The sequence below is a fragment of the Rhamphochromis longiceps genome, linkage group LG7, assembly GCF_057381845.1.
Source record: "Rhamphochromis longiceps isolate RC_006_pf linkage group LG7, R_longiceps_female_GT1.1, whole genome shotgun sequence".
Lineage (NCBI taxonomy): Eukaryota > Metazoa > Chordata > Actinopteri > Cichliformes > Cichlidae > Rhamphochromis > Rhamphochromis longiceps.
In genome coordinates this window covers 15,752,753-15,771,125 of record NC_140563.1, presented here as the reverse complement: position 1 = coordinate 15,771,125, position 18,373 = coordinate 15,752,753, and the positions used below count along the sequence as shown (strand labels likewise).

Below are 18,373 nucleotides of genomic sequence, written 5' to 3'. Positions count from 1 at the left end.
GCTGAGCTACAACGCAACTATTGCACAGCTGCCTGGCAGGGCAAGTTGATTGAAATGTCTAAGACCAAATGCCTTATTTGTTTTGAGTGTGTTGATTTTTTCATTCTCTTTAGCTGTTTTGGATTGATTGCTACTCTGGATACGTATTTGGTTTGTCTTGCACACAGCATCCTCTCACCACGTAATAATGTGTCCCATAGCAGCTACCACAAATGATGAAGGGCCTCGAGGATGAGAAGAAGGCTGCTGTATCAGCTGAAAATGAAAAAAGCAGACAGTGCAGAGAACTCTGTGAAAAGTAAGTCCAGGAAAAAAATATTTAATAATTTAAGAAAAAATTCTCACATGATATTTGCTTACAAGGGTCTTAAATCTGGAGAAGGATTTGTTACATATGAGGTCTGCTCTGGACAGAGGAAGCATCGATCAATCAACCGAGAGAGCTCCGGGCTCGCTCAACAGAACATTACCAGTGAGTCAAGAAGGTCTTAACAGACAGATGTTGAAGTCATTGGATTATTATAAAAGATTCACGCTAAACAAGGTGTGACTCCTTGTTCACCTTTGCTAAATGACACTTTTTCTAAAAAATGGTTTTAATCCAGGAGAAGCAGAAAGTTGACACAGAGATGCTGGAGTTGAGAGAGGCTCTGAAAGAGGCTGAGACTAAGGCAAAGATACTAGAAGAAGAGCGTAACAAGGCACTCCAACAGCTTCAAGCGTCTATTGAGGTGAATTTAAAAAATATTACAATTTAACACAATGCTACAATCAAATGTCATATATTGTATTGCTCCGTTTTGTTTCACCAAATGATATCTGACTGTGTGGAACTTTTGGGGTTTTTTCTTGGGGTTTGATTCCAAGGGATCCTTTGGGTCTTGTGGATTGTGGGGTCCATCCTCTGTTGGATGGGCTTGTTTCAGTGGGTACTGGGGAAGATTGGAAGCCAGGCAGGGTGTGGTTGGAGCAATGGGTTCAGGGTGTGGTATCAGGGGAGACTGACCAAAATTCTGCATCCCCTAATTGAGCAGGATGCCGGAACAGAGTGAGCTGTGCTGCACTGCAACAAGGTATCTGGAAAGCTGCACAATCAGAAAAAGTTCACTTGTCTGGCCACACTGTGTGCATTGGGCCCTTTTCTGTTACATCAAGTGAACATGGACTTGTTCTGACTTGTTTTTGTGGTGTGGCACTCACACTGTCCTGTCGGAGGAGTTCGCTGCTGATGGGGAGTGCTGTAAAGGAGGTTCTTTGTGTGCACCGTCATATTTAGATGAGTGTTTTGTGTGAAAATACCTTCCCTAAGAATCATCAGCGGTTGATGGTTTCGTGTTATCGCAGATAGTTTTGTATAAGTGACATGAAAGTGTGTTGTGTGTCATGCATCAGTGGTGTTGCTATTTTCATCTCTTCAGTGTGCGCTCTGTTTCTGTGCACACCCAGATGCAGAGGATGCTGTTGAGTCAAATAGAGGAGACGCACAAGAAGCTCAGCCACACTGCACAGGATCATTCTGAACTGCAGAAAGAGCTGAGCGAAGCCAACAACAAGATCAGCCAAGCATGCCTGGTCAGTTTGCCAGAATTCAGTATTTCATTGCACATCCACACTCATAAGCCTGATAAAGCTGACAATAAACAAAATTTGTTTTGACCAGTTAACATTGTATAGTTTGTGCTCCGGAGAAAAGAGATGTGATCCATTTTAAATGACAAATGTTTCATGATGTTAGCAAATTGTTTTTTTTTTTAACTTCCTTCAATGCGCAATCAAAGTCCCATAAGTCCAGTTTTTACAACACACATGATCAAAATTAATTTAAAACATTATCTTCCTAATTTTGCTCAGGAAAAAGCCATCTTATCAACTCAAGTGTTGAAGTTGGAGGACAATATAAAAGAAATAAAGTCCAAACTGACTGAGGCTCTGTGTGACAAAGATCACCTGATACAGGTATTGTTTTTAACTGTGATGTGAGTGTAATCCACAGCATAGATCAAAGCACTGTGATTTATAACTACATCTTGGTTTTCGGGTGCGTTACAGGAGAAGACAAATCTTCTCCACAGGGTTCAAGTCCTGGAGATGCAGACTCACAACAAACAGCAGCAGAAAGATGTTGTGGTGAAGGAAGACTCAAAGGCCCTCAGAGAGGTTGTAAAAGCTTTTGAGGAGCTATTCTTTCAATAAGTTTTAGTTGGGAGGAGGGTTCTTAATTGAAGAATTGCCTTCCTGTAATTGCACCAGGAAAATGAAAAAATAAGAGGAGAGCTTGAAATGATCAAGAAGAGGCTGGAGATATCACACCACGAGCTACAGGAGCTGACAGATGAGAAAATCATAAACACCAAACAGGTCACCGATCTGGAGGTGCAGTGCTCTCAGCTGATCAGAGAAAAAGAGGAACTGCAGAGTGAAATTAAAGGCAGACGAGAAGAAATGCAGGAAAAGTGCTGTGAGCACAGGTGAGATGGAGATCACACATATTATTTAATATGAGAAGATGCTTCTTTATTCGTTATTGACTATGCAGTGCAGTACAATTCTCTTTACATAAACGTCAAACTATTTCTTCAGGGAATCTGTGGAAGTCTTGGAACTAGAAAACCAGAAACTGAGGAATCAGTGTCTGCGTTTGGAGGGTGAGGTGTTTGAGAAGGAAAAGCGGGAGGAAGAGTATCGCAAACAAGATGTGGTAAAGGTCCAGACCATCGAGGAACTGAAGGCTGTGGCCTCACATTGGACAGAGAAATGGCAAAAAGTGGCTTTGACCCTGCAGTCTACACAAGAGGAGTTAGAGGAGTTAAAGAAGAACTCAAGAAATAAAGTAAGAACATCCTTTTACCATGCTCTTAAAGACATCAAGTATATCTCATATACTGCTTCTCCCAAATAATCATTTTCAGACACTACTGCTGTACTAAAGTCTTTTCCCAGTGTATGAGACCTTGATATTTTCCATAGGCACTTGGATAAGTTCCTGGACCATGACTAACTTCCAGGCTAACATGTCATGTCTCACAATCACACATGTCTGGAATAAGTGCAAAGAAAGTTTTCCTCTTGGGCAGATGAATGTAAACACCGCCTTCTGATGTCAGAACACACTTAATTCTGTGCAGTGGAAGATCCAAGTGAAGTATAAGTAAACAAAATGATTTTGTTTACTTATACGTCACACTATTTTTGTGAAGGGAGATCATTTTTAATAAGTGCATTTATCCAAGTGTTTATAATAAAATACTGCTGAGGCTAAAAAAGGAATTGCCATGTATAACAAACATCAAACATTTTGATAATATTTTTCCAGTTAGAGAAAAAAGATCTAAATCCGAAGCAGCACAAAGAGGGCAGTGTGCCTCTGAATAGAAACCTGTAGCTGTAGATGATATAACTGAACACCTGTAACATTCAGGGAGGATGTGACTCGCTGCTCAGGGATGAGCTTGAAAAGCTGGAGCTGGAAAGGAGCAGGAGCCAGGCACGTCTTCATAGAGATAAGGACGAAGGTAAAGGTGAGCTCACTTCTGAATAATCTGTGTCAAGTGAAAATATTCCAGACAAGAATACAGATCAGGTATTTTGCAGTTATCCAGTATTAAATAATTCTCTGACACAAGGGGGCGTTGTATTTGCAGGTGAAGGGGGCCAGATTCCAGACAAAGGGACAGAGACATGGTAAGTAGATTTTGATGAGATTTTCATTTTCAAAACACAATGTCAGGAAAGTGCTTGAAATGAAATTTTGTGAGCTTCATCATAACTGTTTTTTTCCAGCTTATCAGAATCCTCTTTGTTATGGGACTCTGAGAGCCACCCAAACAAATTCCTTCAGGTAACAAAATATTCCTGCCTCACTTATGTGCATTTTTGACACCTTAATGGAAGGTGAGGGGAACTGTGACGAGAAGATGATGTTGTCTTTCGTAATTTACGTACAGGTCAGCATCCAAAGCAGTGAGGTTCAAAGGCTGAAGCAAAAACTTGCAGACAAAGAGAATGAACTGAGCGAAAAGTACGCTTTCTTACTTCTTAAACTTATGTGTGACGTATTGTTGTAGACTCTGAAAATGACTGTGTAACAGATGAGTATGTGCACTGTCTTAGAGAACATGCTTTAAAGACTCTAGAAAGGCTGAGAGAGATGGAAAAAAATGAGGCTAAAATCAAGATTTCTGCCCTGGAGCTCAAGGTAGTGTCACTACAACCTGATCATACTATAAATCAACACATTTAACCACTCATAACCCGAAGGGTATGTTCTTATCTCCTCCCCTTAGCTCATGAAAAAGCTTCCTGAAGATGGCCAAGATCAGGGAAGCATTCTAACAGACATCTTCATTCGTGACTCAGAGGGTATGAGCCGGCCTGCCAGGATTCAATGCACTGATTTACCTTGCTGAGTTCTGAAACGACTTCCTGATGTTTTCAGAGATTCCAGGGAAGGTGAACCAAATCCTCCCAAGCTCGAAGCTTCAAACCCAGAGGCAGTTTTATGAGGTCAAGTCCATAAATGGAATGTACTATAAGCCACCTGTCTTTGTAAATGTAACAAATGAGGCAAATCTTGCCCACAGGTTGAAGATGGGAAACCTTCTGTCCAAGGCCAAAGGGGCAAAACAGTCTGTCCGCTTAATGTAGACACAGAGCAGCAAAGGAGACTGGTTACTGAGCAGGTAGTGTATGATTCTGGTCCTGATCCAAGTTAGCACTATGGCTCCAGAGTGGCAATGTTAATCAGTCTACTTATTAACCTTTCACTGAAATACAATCTTATTTATATGAATTGGTAGGGGAGCCGTAGGATTTTGCAGAGAATTTCAGGATAAAGCCTGCAACAAGTTTGGACTTGTGGTTGTCGGTGAAACATCCCAATAAATTTTAAATCAGATGCTAATATGATTACTATATCAAGTACTTAATTTAATAAACAACAACAGTATTACCTGCAGCTTCAGCTACATAATGATGGCCAGCAGGTTAAAACATTAAACAAAGTTATACAAAGTTTGTACATTCTAACTAGTGTTAGCATGTTAGCATGTTGATAGCGCTAGTCCCAGCATTCAGGGAGTTGCTAGTGTGGCCAGTTTTGTTTTACACCTGCAGTAGGTTATAACAAGCCTGAGTAACTGCTATTTTCTATTACATCTGTAGTTAAAGAGTTTATTTAAAGAACGAGAGGGAAAGGAGGCCCAGCAGGGTGACAGCAATGGAGCCTCTTCACCTCAAGACTGGACACCCACAGTTAAACTTGTTAGGGTAAGAAGCCTCAGCCATATAAAGCTGAAAAACACAATGATCCTGGCCAAAAAGTGTTTGTGACTTTCTCTCAGGCTGCAGTGGACAGGAGAAACTGGCAACAAGCCTCGGGTTTGATGCCAGTGTTCGAGGAGGATGAAGAGGAGATTAACGGCTGTCCAGCAGAGGAGGAGGAGGAGGAGGGAGAGGCAGGAGAGGAGACCCATGATGAAAGCCTCCTTGATCAGAAACAGCAGGTTATTAAACTTAATGTTCAGCTGCAGAAAGCATTGCCAAGTTCAAAAATTTATAAAATCCAACTAAAAGAATAAAAAGAATATACAGTATATATATTGTAGGGATATATATCATCGGCAACTGATTCGACTTAATATCTTTAGTGGCATTATCGTGACACGCAGATTATACTGTGAAATTCTGAACCGCCCTCACTTTCATTACATATATACACGCATATGTGCAAAGAGCACTAATCCCAGCTTCTACTTTAATCAAAGAGCAGGGCTGTCGTTCTGACTGCATAGCTACTTAAATGGTACGTGGAAAAAACATTTCTGCTATAATCTCAAATATGACTCCTTGTACTTGGTAAATAATCGGATATAAAGCAAAGGAGTTAACCATTCAGTAGAAACACAGTGAAGTCAACCATGAAAGGATAGGAATGAGTTACAGTGTTTTTCCATGTGAAGATCTTTGACCAACTTTTCTGAACATTTTTTAGAAAAAGGATTAAAATCATAAAATAGCGCATTAATATGGCCAATGCACACCTGCAAGAGGAAACATGAAGTCAGAGGTTTGAAACTGTTCCTCTCCTCATCAGATCTCAGCTATGACTGCAGAAATCAACAATCTGAAGGCAAAAAATGACAGTCTGCTGCAAGGTGAAGCTGTGCTAGGATCAGTGTAATGAGTAGTGTAGAAACGTGTCTGCATGGCTGTGTTGTGTTTCAAGTCTTAGGATGTACTCATCCCAAACAGGGACATGTCCACAAATGTCCATGAAGTTGTTTTTTTTTTTTAAACAGGCACAAAAATGGTCATTGGTGGAGAAGTCTCTAGTTTAAATGAATTCACCTTCTGATTCTATGTTTGAGTTCTTTCTGTATTTCTAGTCTGTTTGTTGGATTTGAAGTTTGGAAATTTAAATTTTCTCCGTCTTTTCTTTTTGTCAAGCCTTAAGGTCAAAGAGGTCAATCTGGGACCGTAGCCCCCCCAAAAAGCTCTCAGATAAGTCTTCTCAGTGTTCAGATGAATATGGCCCAGAGTGGAAGAGGACACTTCCCCTTTATCCTGATGGAATATTCCTGGCTGAGCTTGTACACATCTGTAGCCCTGATGAAGAGGAGGGAGAGGTTAAATGACGTATTTGTGAAGACTCCAACCAGCTTTATTCCTGATGCTTCACAGAAAATGATTGTTCCATTCAAATATTTTATTGTATCGTTGTTACAGAAAATCATTAAGCGGAACCATAACAACAATAATTTTAGCATTTTTAGCTGATAAAATCCGGCAGAAAGATTTTTAGTGACAAGGACCAAATACATCTGTATTGTAAAGACTATAGTGTTCAGTTAAAACGTTTTGGGTATAGAAACCAAATGGATACAAGACTGCACAATTAAAAGGTTTATTCTGGGCTTTGCTTTACAGAAACGTACACTAAAAGCAACTTTCTACATTTTGCATAGAAGAATGTAGTGACTGATATGCTGAAATAAGGCCATGTTGAAAGAACTGATTTCTCAGAGTTTCACTGAACACAGGCATTTTATATACCTAAACAACAATTCAGTCAGACAACTCCAGGATACAGAGTTTGGCTGCAAGCTCATCACTCCTTTCAAACATCTGTCAGAGCCGATGAGTTAATAACACCTCCTTAAATCCCCATTTTGACAGTGAGGTGGTGGAGGAACTGAAACAGCAGCAGTGCTGGGGGGCAGCTCCACTGGGATGCCATAGATGGAAATTTTTGAAGTCCAAGTAAGCTGCCAGATTAGGAGGGTGTGTATCATCTTGAGTGTAGACAGCACCTTGAGGTGAACTAGATCACAGGTTGACTCTATCCATACGCGCTTCATGTCTGACCGTTTTTGTTGCCCAAAGAGCTCAACAGTAAATCCGCTCCATTGGTCATCAAACAGCCTTATTCTATTGCGGTTTCAGGTTGAATAGTGTGCCATCGTGCCTGCTCCACATGCTGGCTGCACATGTCTCTCCAATGAGCACGTCCTGCATCTGCAACCTCTGCTCCAACGAAGACTCGGCCAACAACTCTGGCTTCTGAAAGGACTGCATTCTGCCACATTAGACAAGAGAGGGGATGCTGAATTGTGCTGCATTTATTATAACGGAAAAATAAAACTATTGCCGTGGTATATGATGATTAATGACCTGGTTTATTACAAATTCAAGCATGAGGGGCAGCTGACTGATGTCTCCTGGAGGCAGGTCAAACAGGAAAGAAGTGTTCCACACAGTACAGGACCCTGCTTTAGTCTCTCTGCTGCTCATCAAAACTCCCTCGTGGTGCAGATTGATCACCTGGTAGTCTATATGCATATACACAAACACAATGTGTCTAACTTTCGTTAAGTACTAGCAGATTTTTAGACGATTTAGATCTTAAATAAAGCATAGAGTGAAAGTGTTCAAAAAGAGTGAAATACATTTTTTAAATTTAGATGTTTAGCTGGAATTTACACTGCACTTGCACCACATTTAACTTTGCATATACAGTATATAAGGGTTATTCACTATACTGCCTCTTATTATTCACGAACAAGTACTTTCAGGTTCTGAGATAAAATAAATAGATTATCTGAGTCATGCTTATGTGACATATTGTGCAGGAAACTGATATCATGAAATCACTTGGATCTATATACAGGATGAGTTTGCATGCAATAGAAAAATAAAAAAATAATGCCTTGACAGACTAATGCATACAAAGATTAGACCTGACAGATCAGAGCACCAGTGGAGATTGGAATGTTTCCTGAGGATTGTGAATAGCGAAGGATTAAACCACAATGTCATTAAAAAAGGGATGATCTCCTGATGCATTCTGGTCCTGTAAGACATCATTTAATCCCTTAAACATTAAAAGCAAACATAGGGAATTACTTTACCTCTGCCCCTGAAAGAAAAAAGTTAGTTCTACCCATATATATATATATATATATATATATATATATATATATATATATATCCACCATATAAATATATATATAATACATCTGTCTATTATGCCCTTATAGCATTCTGAAATCACATACGCATTTTGTCGAGTTTAAGTGACACCAAACTCTGGTTTTACCTGCTGCCACTGATGTAGAAACAAGGCTGTCTAGATTATCAGCTCTGAGGACCGTGACTTTAACAGAGTGCGACAGTCTGATAATGAAGCAAAATGAAGATCTGTGGAGGACAGCTAAGCCCCTTACACATCAGTGCATCCTGAGAGGTCAGACTCTGCAATCAAAGGGCAAAAGTTCAAAGAGCAAAGAGGGCATTCCTAATTGGCAGGAATTGCAACTTGAACATTTAGCTCTGTCATACACAGCAATGAATAAATAAAACTACAGAAAAAAATCTGGAAATTTGTTTACATTTTCTTCCATCTTGTTATTGTTCCAGGATTTAAGTTCAGAGGTCTACAATTTGTACCCGAAAGGTTCCTAATCAATCATTCAAGTTGCTTTTACCTCCAAGTACGGACATTTAAACCACTCACAGGTGTATAACCTTCGCTACCTTTTTTATTTTCTACTTGCTTCGATTGAGTTCTTTTGTTAAGTGAAGTGGCGTCTGTGGTGTCCAGTCTCTTCCTGCACACTCGGCTTCCAGTTCACCCAGAGAACTGCGTCTGGGGCTCGCTGGTTCTCGTGCATTCACAGCTACCTTCAGTACACACCTTTGGAGCTCCTCCACAGAGCTCACCTTAAAAATTAGCACCAGGCTGTGGGCTTCAGAGCTGGAGCTGCTCTGCACAGCGGCTTTCATAGGAAAGGGGCAGAGAGGTGGTAGGCTGCCCTGCACAGACACATCTTCCAGCCTGTGAGGCGTCCCACTGAGGCTGAGGACAGTGACTGTCAGGGTTTGCTGCCCTGGAGAGAAGGCCATAGTGAAGTGGAGGCAGGGTTTTGGTGATATTGGATGTTGGCAGCTTGCACTGGAGCCATAGCTTAGTGGGGCCAATGGGATAGGTTTTTCTTTTGTAGAAGGAGAGCCAGCACTGGGTCTGGTGAGTCTAGTGTGCTCATTATAAGATATGTCTTCCCCAGTTACAGTGCAGCGTCGCTGCAGGGCCTTGCGTGTTTTGGCCAGTAGTCCCAGTTTGGGAAAGGAAGGCAGCGAGCTATGACTCTGGTCTAATGGTTTATAAAGGGGTGATGAAAGCAGAGGTGTGCTGAGGCGGCGCAGGGAAAAATAAGACTTTGGAGGCTCCTTTTGTTCACAGGAAGTTTGATTTGAAAATGCCAGAGAGCCAAATTCACCCTCTGAAGTAGCAGCGCTGCTAAAAGTGGACGGGTACTCCAGCACTTCTTCATCCAGCTCAGCAAACTGCTGCTTGGATGCTGATGCTGTTGCTCCTGCTGAGGGAGAAGGTGAGGTCTGAGCAAAGGACACAGGTTCAGCAGGAGCTGGTGCTGATGTCGCAGGAGCTTTGTCTTTCACTCGAGAAACTTTACTTTTCCACAAGCACAGAAGGCATCCCAGGACCAAACACAGACAAAAGGTGATCAGCCCAACCAGAAGAAGAATCTGGAGATGAACTGTAGAAGCAACAAGGGATAATAAGGTCAGGTGGCAGAAGTAATTCATCTCAGTCAACTCTGGGATTACATAATGCAGTTAATGTAGTATTTTGGGCCATGTGCTGGAAGATATTAGCATATTACTAAATGACTGGTTCAAATTTTGTCAGAGCTTTCTTAAAATATACACATAAAAACTGAACAATATATTAATAAATATGCCATTCCTAATATGATTGGGTAGCCAAGTTTACAGCCCTTAATTTGTGGAGATATGCATCACTAAAGTAGGTTTCTAAATGAGTAAAAATGATGTAATTATCAAAGAGATTTAGCAACACAAAATGTACCAAAAACACAAACACTGGAAAGAAACATTTGATGTTATTCTAGCTTTGCTTTATCTATGAAAACAACAGAATCACATCCGTTATGGACCAGGGAGCTCTTTCATCAGCATGTATATGGTAATAGCATGTGGCGATGTGGTTATTGTTTTGGACTCGGATACCGTACCTTCTAACTGTTTGGTGAACAGGACCTGAACCAGAAGCCAGAAGAACAGAATGACCATGATGCCCTCGATCATGCCCTTGCAGCAGAAAAGCAGCACAGACTGCCACAGAGGCTGACCGGGGTACTCCTCATCATGATAAGGCATGGTGCCAGCAGTAGAGCCTACTAAGAAATCCACAAGCAGAAGCCCAAATGTCCAAGTAAAGAAGATCGTTTGCTCGACTGATGAAAACACATTTAGATTTTTAGTCCAAAACAAAGCCAAACAACGTTATTTTAGACTATCAAGTAAAGGAAAAAAAGGCACAAAAACATTTGCACTTGCCTTCATAAAAACATTACTGTAAATTTAAAAAAAATAATAACTGGTTTAATTTAAAGTTTCTTCTCTCCACCTGTAGATCTATTTCTCGGTTGGGAGTCAGAAAATCATCCTTCTGTCCAAACTCTCTGCATACCGTATATTCCAGCCTGCATCCCTGGATAGTGATAACCTCATTTGCAAAGTGACTTACACACTATTATTCCTGCCTGGTGGGCGGGGACCGTGGGCGGAGAGAGCCGTCATAATACCTCCGCAGCATCTTTCCTCTTCAGTGTTCCAGATGTAAATCCAGCATTTTCACTATAGCATAACTATCCTAACCAGTAAATCCTGTAACCCTCCCCCCAACACACACACACACACCACCACCACCACGCTCCTTTGACCCATGAATTTGTTTTTTTTAATTATTTTTTATTTATTACTGTCATGATAGGTCTGCTACAGAGTTAAGCAAGTAAAGCTCACTCTGTAGGTTCTTTTCCATATTCACAACGTGATGTGTAGATTTTTACACATCACAGTAAGCTTAGAAGTTTTTTTTCTTTGTGTCTCTATGACAGAAGCCAAACTGCAGGGACTGAAAAAAGTAATTAAATTTACACTTACATTTGTTTTTTCCCCCTCTTGCTACACAGTTCGGGTTCCAAGTTAAAGACATCAGAAACAGCTTGGCATACTGACAGATGTGCATCTTTGCTTGTTCACAACACCCCTGAACATGGATTAGTGTATGTGTGTCATGTGTAGGCGAGGAAATACTACCCCCATCTGGCCAATCGAGAACTTATTCTTGAATTTTTGGATCCAACTTTCCAGTGATGGAAAGGAGCTGCTGTTCAGCTATTTTAATTAAATAAAGGCAGCTGTATCGCACAATTATAATGAGCCAGTTGAGATATCCAGAGTAAAAAGTACAAAACTGGCCCCTGTGCACGGCACGCCATCGCCGATTCTAACATACAAGGGTCTTTTTTCAGATCAGCTGGCGATGTTAAATGTTGTTTGGCTTTCTGATGATGGCATGGATGTTTCCAGTGGACTCATTACCTGATCGATATGCACATGTGAGAGGAGGAATCCCTAATTGGCTGAATCTTATTCAGTGTGTATATCTGTGCAAATGTGCATGAACACTGCTCCTTTGTAGCTGACAAAGGTCACACAGACTGAAACTGAATAACAAATTATGGTAAGTGGGACAGTGTGCAGTGGTTACATTATATATCTTTTCAACATAATTTGTAAACTGATTATATGCCAGCCATCTGCAGGCTGCCCCTCCCTGAGCCTGGTTCTACTTGAGGTTTCTTCTTAGTGTAACCGGTTTCTGCTTCATCCCGCTGCAACAGTTCGGCCCAAACAGACTCCTCGACTCTGCGTTGTGTTGTGTTTTTAAAAAGACAAGGAGTCTCTGATCGATCGTTGCCACTTTATTTCCTGAATGGAAACAACGGTGTTGTATCAGTGCAAATGGCTCGCCACACACCACTCCGCACAGCACACTCTCGTATGGCTACGGCAGACTGGCAGCGATTACTGCAGCCATATTAAAATTTTTAGTATACAATAAAATAACAGCAACAACAAGTGATGTACCTGAATGGAAACAACGGTGTTGTATCAGTGCAAATGGCTCGCCACACACCACTCCGCACAGCACACTACGGCAGAGCATCCATTAGCATTCCGCTTTAGCATACAGTTTCACACATTAATAAACAAATGAAAAGTACATAAAACTGGTGTTGGACATGTGTCCACTAAGCACTTATTACACTCGGTGCTCATCAGCTAATCAAACATGTTTTATGTGTCTGTACTACTTGGCTATATCGTGGGCGGAACAATACAACTCACCTCTCGTATGGCTACGGCAGACTGGCAGCGATTACTGCAGCCAGCCTCACCTAACCAGCCACACCGAGAGGGGGGGCGCTGTTTCCCCATTGCACTGATATTTGTGGCAAGTGGAATAATACCATATAAACACTGTTACATTCCCCCCTGCTGAATTCCACTTGCACACTCAAATAAACAAACACCACAAAAAAAAAAAAAAAAAAAAAAAAAAAAAAATCAGGTACACCACAGTCACCATAACACAAACAGAGGACAAAAACCCAATAATCCTCAAAAAAAAGAACAAGATAAAAAAAAAATCCAATAGCTAATCCATAGCTATCAACATGTGATAAATCTGTTCAGTAATACCAGGTCGTACAGTCACAAAGAAAATTCAGTCAGAGGACTATCCCCAAAGGAAGTAGAAGAAGAAGTTGGCCAGACCCCTTCCAAAAAAAAAGAACAAAATATGCCAGTTACATATTTCATCACATCACAACTGTACGCCACTCTGACACAGAAAAATCAACGACAAATGATCAGTTTCAATTCTAAAGATCAAAGTCCCACTTCCACAACAATAGAATCAACTCACAGTTATCAACAATATTTACACTTTAACAGGTCTCTGATGCATCATTTCAATCAACCTGGAAACAGGCTTAAGTAACCGTCCCACTCTCGATCTAGCACGGGTCCCCACCACCCTGCTAACATCAATCGGGTCTGCGTTGGGCAGAACAACTGTGGTTAAGACATGACCCTCAGTAATGGCTGCCAACTCCAAAACAGAGGAGGCTGCAACTGGGGCCACAGACATAAGCAGGTCAGAATGTTGAACACCAAAGGTGGCATCCACCTGCTCCTCAGTGTCAACAGGGGGAACACTGGTACAGGCAAGCTCTTGATCCACCATGCGGCCTTCTGGTTGAGTAACCCCTGTCATCAGCGAGCCGCTGGACACTGCAGACGGTAAGTCAGACACCCAAGCTCTCGTCCTGTATTCAGCCGTGCCCACTGATGAGTTGCAGACAGCTTCTCCGTCGCATCCAATCATCAGCGAGCCAGACTCAGAAAGCTCATCTCCATCATCCTGAACTGAAGCACCACTGAGAGGGAGGAAGTTCACTGGCATTATCAGGTTGCGATGCACAACTTTCACTTGCCCTGTGGAATCATCCATCAGCTTAAAGGCGTGACTCTCTTCATTTTTGTCAAAAACTGTATAGACAACACTCTCCCAGCGATCAGCAAGTTTTCTTTTGCCACGTCCCTTTTTGTTGGCCAAAAGGACGCGATCACCAATCTCTACTGGGGCTCCCCGCACTTTCCGGTTGTAGAGGTCCGTGTGACGCTTCAAATTTTTGCGTGCCACCTCCTGCGCCAAATCCATGGCTTCTTTGAGGTCCCTCCTCAATGTCTGGACATATCGATCATAGTTCATGATGTCTTGGTGCTCAATAACAGAGCCAAAGATCACATCGATCGGCAGTCTTGGCACTCTGCCAAACATCAGCAGAAATGGCGCATAGCCAGTTGTCTCATGGACTGTGCAGTTATAGGCGAATGTGAGAGCTTTCAGTGCCTCAGGCCACCTTTGCTTGGCTCTTGGGGGTAATGCACGAATCATGTTGCCCAAGGTACGGTTCATCCTCTCGCAGGAGCCGTTTCCCATCGGATGGTATGGGGTCGTGTGAGACTTCTGGACACCTGCCACATTCAATAGCTCGGCAATGAGCACACTCTCAAAATTAGCTCCTTGATCCGAGTGAAGGCGTTTCGGAAAGCCGTAGATGCAGAAGTAGTTATGCCAGAGTTGGTGTGCCACCGCCTTGGCAGACTGATTGGGGCATAGGAAGGCCTGAGCCATCTTAGTAAAGTGGTCTGTGACCACAAGCACATCCACGGATTTGTTCGCTGAATCCTCCGCAGACCAAAAATCTATGCAGACCAGTTCAAGGGGCTCTGATGTTCTGATATTCTCCAAAGGTGCTCTCGCCTCTGGCTCAGGCGACTTGCTAACAACACACCTTCTGCAGCACCGTACATACTCTGACACATGCTTGGCCATACCAGGCCAGTAGAATCTATGCCTGGCCAGATAAAGTGTTCTTTGTTGTCCCTGGTGACCGGCTTCATCATGGACGCCTTTCAGTACAGCGAGCCGCAAGGTTGGCGGAACAACATACAGATGAGTCTTTGTCTTTGAGACGGGATTCTTGGAGACTCGATACAGCACACCATCCCTCACAGTTAACTTGTCCCAAGCCCTTAGAAATCTCTTCGTATCAACCGGTTCACTTGCCCGCTCCCTCCTCGAGGGTCTCCGTCCCCTTTCCACATAGGAGATCACTCTGCACAGCACATCATCACGCCGCTGGTGTCCCACTAGGTCATCATGCGAGAAGGGTTCAGAGTCAGACTGGTTTGGCGTAAGTACAGTCTGAGAGCATTGGGGCAGAAGGAGAGCATGTGGCCACACCCTGAACTCATGTTCACTATGGGCCTGGAAGACAGCTCCCACCTCAGAAGATGTCAGCATTCCTGTCTGTGCAACAGCCGTGCACTGCGAAACAACAGGCTGGTCATTGCTTGAGGCCTTATCAGCTGAGTGAACAGTCCATCTGAAGGCCTCCTGAACCCCACCAGTGGCAACTGCCTCTGCCTCTGCCAGAAGTTCATTATATGGAACCCTTATCAACCGGTGGGAGGCCCTGGGGTGCACGAAGGGCTCCCTGCTCAGCGCGTCAGCCACCACATTTTTAGGACCAGGAATGTACTTTATGTCAAACTGAAAAGGCGCTAGCTTTGCGATCCACCTCTGCTCACATGCATCCAGTCTTGGCTTAGAAAGTATGTAGGTGAGAGGGTTATTATCCGTCCATACGGTAAACTGATGACCCCTCAACCAGTGATGGAACTTGTCGCACACCGCCCACTTCAATGCAAAGAACTCCAGCCTATGCGCTGGGTACTTGGACTGTGCATGATTGAGTGTCTTACTGGCAAAGGCGATCGGTCTTGATGTAGAAGCTCCAGAAGGAACTTGCGACAACACGGCACCAAGGCCACTGCTGGAGGCATCAACAGAGAGCAAAAAGGGCTCCTCAAAATTAGGATGGGCCAGGAGCACTCGATCCAACAAGGCCTGCTTCAGCTCATTGAAAGCTGCCCTGCATTCATCCGTCCAGTCCTCCTCACACAGCTTTTTACGCACCAGCCGGTGCTTTCGCCGTGAACCACGAGGGCCTTTATCCCCAGATGTCAGCCGAAACAGAGGTTTTGCGATGGATGAGCAGTTCTCAATAAATTGTTGGTAGAACATTACCATCCCCAAAAATGAGCGGACCTTCTGTTGGGATGGGACACTCAAACCCGCTTCCATAAGGTCTGCCTCTGCAAGGGATGTAATGGATGCTATTTTGTCAGGGTCTGACTGTATCCCATCAGCATTTACAATGTGCCCCAGGAATTTCACAGACTGTCTCAGGAAATGGCACTTCTTTGGAGCCAACTTAAGGTTGTGAACCTGGAGTCTCTGGAACACCATATGCAAACGCTCCAGTGCCAATTCTTCTGTCGGGGCAAAAACCAGAACATCGTCAAGATAACACAGCACACTGAGGAAGTTCTGATCCCCAAAAATGCCTAGCATCATCCTCATGAAGGTGGCCGGACTATTGCACAGTCCTTGTGGCATACGATTATATTCGTACAACCCAAATGGAGACGTAAATGCCGTGTACTTACGGTCCTCTTCATGCACCTCCACATTATAATAACCCGAAGTCAAGTCCATTGTGGAGAACAATCCGTTCCCTCCCAAAGCAGCCAGTGCGTCAGCCGGATGTGGGAGTGGGTGAGCATCTTTGACAGTTCTAGCATTAAGCCAGCGAAAGTCGTTACAGATTCTCAACTCACCGGACTTCTTCCAAACTAACACCAGGGGTGATGCAAACTCACTGCAAGACTTCCGAATTATTTCCCGTTCCTCCATGTCATTCAGAGCCTGTCTTAGTTTTTCATAATGAGTCGGTGGCACACGTCGGCATGGCAACCGGAATGGCTTGTCGTCCACAACTCGAATTCGATGTAGGCAGCCGTTAGCCTTGCCACAATCCAGCTTGTCTCTCGAGAAGATAGACTCAAACTGGGCTATAAGGCCAACCAGTTTTTCTTTGCCAGCCGGCGAAACTGCACATGAATCAATGTCGATATCAGACAGCCCCAGATTTTGCAGCACTGCATGTAAGGGGCTACAACCACTTGTCACCTCCTGTGAGGGTGAATCATCTGGCAGAGTGGAAACATCAGTGACTAGACTCTGCTCATCATGGCACCAAGCTGAGCCAGTAGACTGTTGCATGTTCTGTTGCAAGTAGGAGCCAGTGGGGCTGAAGTTCTCCACTGCTGCACAGGGGGACACGTCAGCCAACTTCATGTTCCGTTTCAGTGTTATCGGCTTGTCAAAGGGGTTCAGCACTTTCACAGGGAGCCACCCATCACTGTTTAGATGCGCTACAGTTCTCCCAACCATAACTGACCTCGGTCCAGACCTTGACCCGGTGGGCTCTACAACGACAGCACTGCCCACTGCCCCGTTATCCATTAGCTCCAGCCTGCCCCAAACAAGGTGTTCTGTCAAGGGCTCTAATGTTACAGCTCTCTTTAGCTTGACAGTTCCGATCTTATCACCAACATGCCCTGGGGCCACCACTCCTGACATTGAACTCAGCAGATTTTTATTAATCTGTTCCCCCGCACTCAGGGTCTTGCTGCATTCCTCTCCTAAATGTCCCTCTTCCCTCAGGCGATTACTCAGATACCTCATTAGGTTGCTGCCCAAAATGAGGTCCTCACTCTGCCCTGCAATCACCAACATTGGCACAACAACTTTACAGCCATATATCTCCACCGTAATGTCACACACACCTGATGGAACAGTCCTCGAACCACCACAGCCAATCAGGACGACATCCGTGGGTTGCAAGGTGGGGGTCTGCAGCACTGCATGATGTAATAGTTGGGGCATCATATTGGTGCTGAGGGTGCAGGCCATAGAGCCACTGTCAAGCATGGCTTTAACAGACACTTTGCCACCCAGGGTCACATTTTCATAGAACAGCTCATCATGCTGTTTTAGTCTGTGTGTGTTCTGAAGAACGGGTCTCCGGCCAAGCTGGCGCTCCTCACAAACAGTGTGTAATACAGATTCTAAATCATCAAAATCATCCTCTTTGGGGGCGATTTCAGGCCTAACACTTGCCCCCTCCACATGTAGGCCATCTAGTTTCCCAGCTGCTGGGTGGCTGAGTCAGGCCCCCTCACTCTGACAGACACGGCCCTGGGGCATTGAGCCCGTGTGTGGTCGCCAGCATGGCAGATGAAACATAGCTGATGGGCTCTACAGTGGTGATACGTAGAGTGTTCAGTGTCACCACAAATCACGCAAGGCACAATTTTGTGTGTTTGGTTACGGGGGACCCTTACATCATCCTTAGCAGGCAGCTTTGCTTGTCGAGGCTGTCCCTCCAGGACTTTCTCCAACAGGGCTATCACATGATCAAGACGATCAGTAGGTGGTTTTGCATGAAGGCCAGGAAGTGATGCTGAGGGAGAGGTTGGTGATGGTGTAATACACTTACTGTTGCCT

General features: G+C 43.7%; 2 protein-coding genes across 4 annotated transcripts; one reads left to right on the top strand and one right to left on the bottom strand.

The window, feature by feature from the left end:
• Positions 1-208: 208 nt before the first annotated feature.
• On the top strand, positions 209-7,415 carry LOC146665067 (uncharacterized). The gene is made up of 20 exons (XM_085412502.1): positions 209-298; positions 364-472; positions 606-731; positions 1,447-1,572; positions 1,852-1,956; positions 2,050-2,157; positions 2,251-2,468; positions 2,581-2,830; positions 3,419-3,518; positions 3,642-3,681; positions 3,781-3,838; positions 3,945-4,018; positions 4,111-4,195; positions 4,284-4,359; positions 4,436-4,503; positions 4,581-4,679; positions 5,161-5,265; positions 5,340-5,501; positions 6,092-6,152; positions 6,445-7,415. The coding sequence occupies exons 1-20, from the start codon at positions 213-215 to the stop codon at positions 6,630-6,632; spliced, it is 2,244 nt and encodes a 747-aa protein (XP_085268628.1). The 5' UTR covers positions 209-212; the 3' UTR covers positions 6,633-7,415.
• Positions 7,416-7,688: 273 nt separating this feature from the next.
• syt18b (synaptotagmin XVIIIb) lies at positions 7,689-14,082 on the bottom strand. Of its 3 annotated transcripts, none has more exons than XM_085412500.1 (4): positions 10,551-14,082; positions 8,886-10,052; positions 8,594-8,748; positions 7,689-7,826 (listed from the first exon to the last, which is right to left on the bottom strand). In XM_085412500.1, the coding sequence occupies exons 1-2, from the start codon at positions 10,693-10,695 to the stop codon at positions 9,043-9,045; spliced, it is 1,155 nt and encodes a 384-aa protein (XP_085268626.1). In that variant the 5' UTR covers positions 10,696-14,082; the 3' UTR covers positions 7,689-7,826; positions 8,594-8,748; positions 8,886-9,042. The 3 variants fall into 3 exon arrangements, with proteins under 3 accessions (XP_085268626.1, XP_085268627.1, XP_085268625.1); XM_085412501.1 differs by having other exon boundaries at positions 9,031-10,052; XM_085412499.1 differs by having other exon boundaries at positions 8,594-10,052.
• Between the last annotated feature and the right edge of the window lie 4,291 nt (positions 14,083-18,373).

Bases quoted from the DNA above. Each gene is read 5' to 3' on its own strand.
- LOC146665067 (XM_085412502.1), top strand. From the start codon at position 213: ATGATGAAGGGCCTCGAGGATGAGAAGAAGGCTGCTGTATCAGCTGAA. The intron at 732-1,446 runs GTGAATTTAAAA...GTGCACACCCAG, and splicing joins AGCTTCAAGCGTCTATTGAG to ATGCAGAGGATGCTGTTGAG. The intron at 2,158-2,250 runs GTTGTAAAAGCT...TAATTGCACCAG, and splicing joins ACTCAAAGGCCCTCAGAGAG to GAAAATGAAAAAATAAGAGG.
- syt18b (XM_085412499.1), bottom strand. From the start codon at position 10,695: ATGCCTTATCATGATGAGGAGTACCCCGGTCAGCCTCTGTGGCAGTCT. The intron at 10,053-10,550 runs GTACGGTATCCG...TTGCTTCTACAG, and splicing joins GTTCACCAAACAGTTAGAAG to TTCATCTCCAGATTCTTCTT.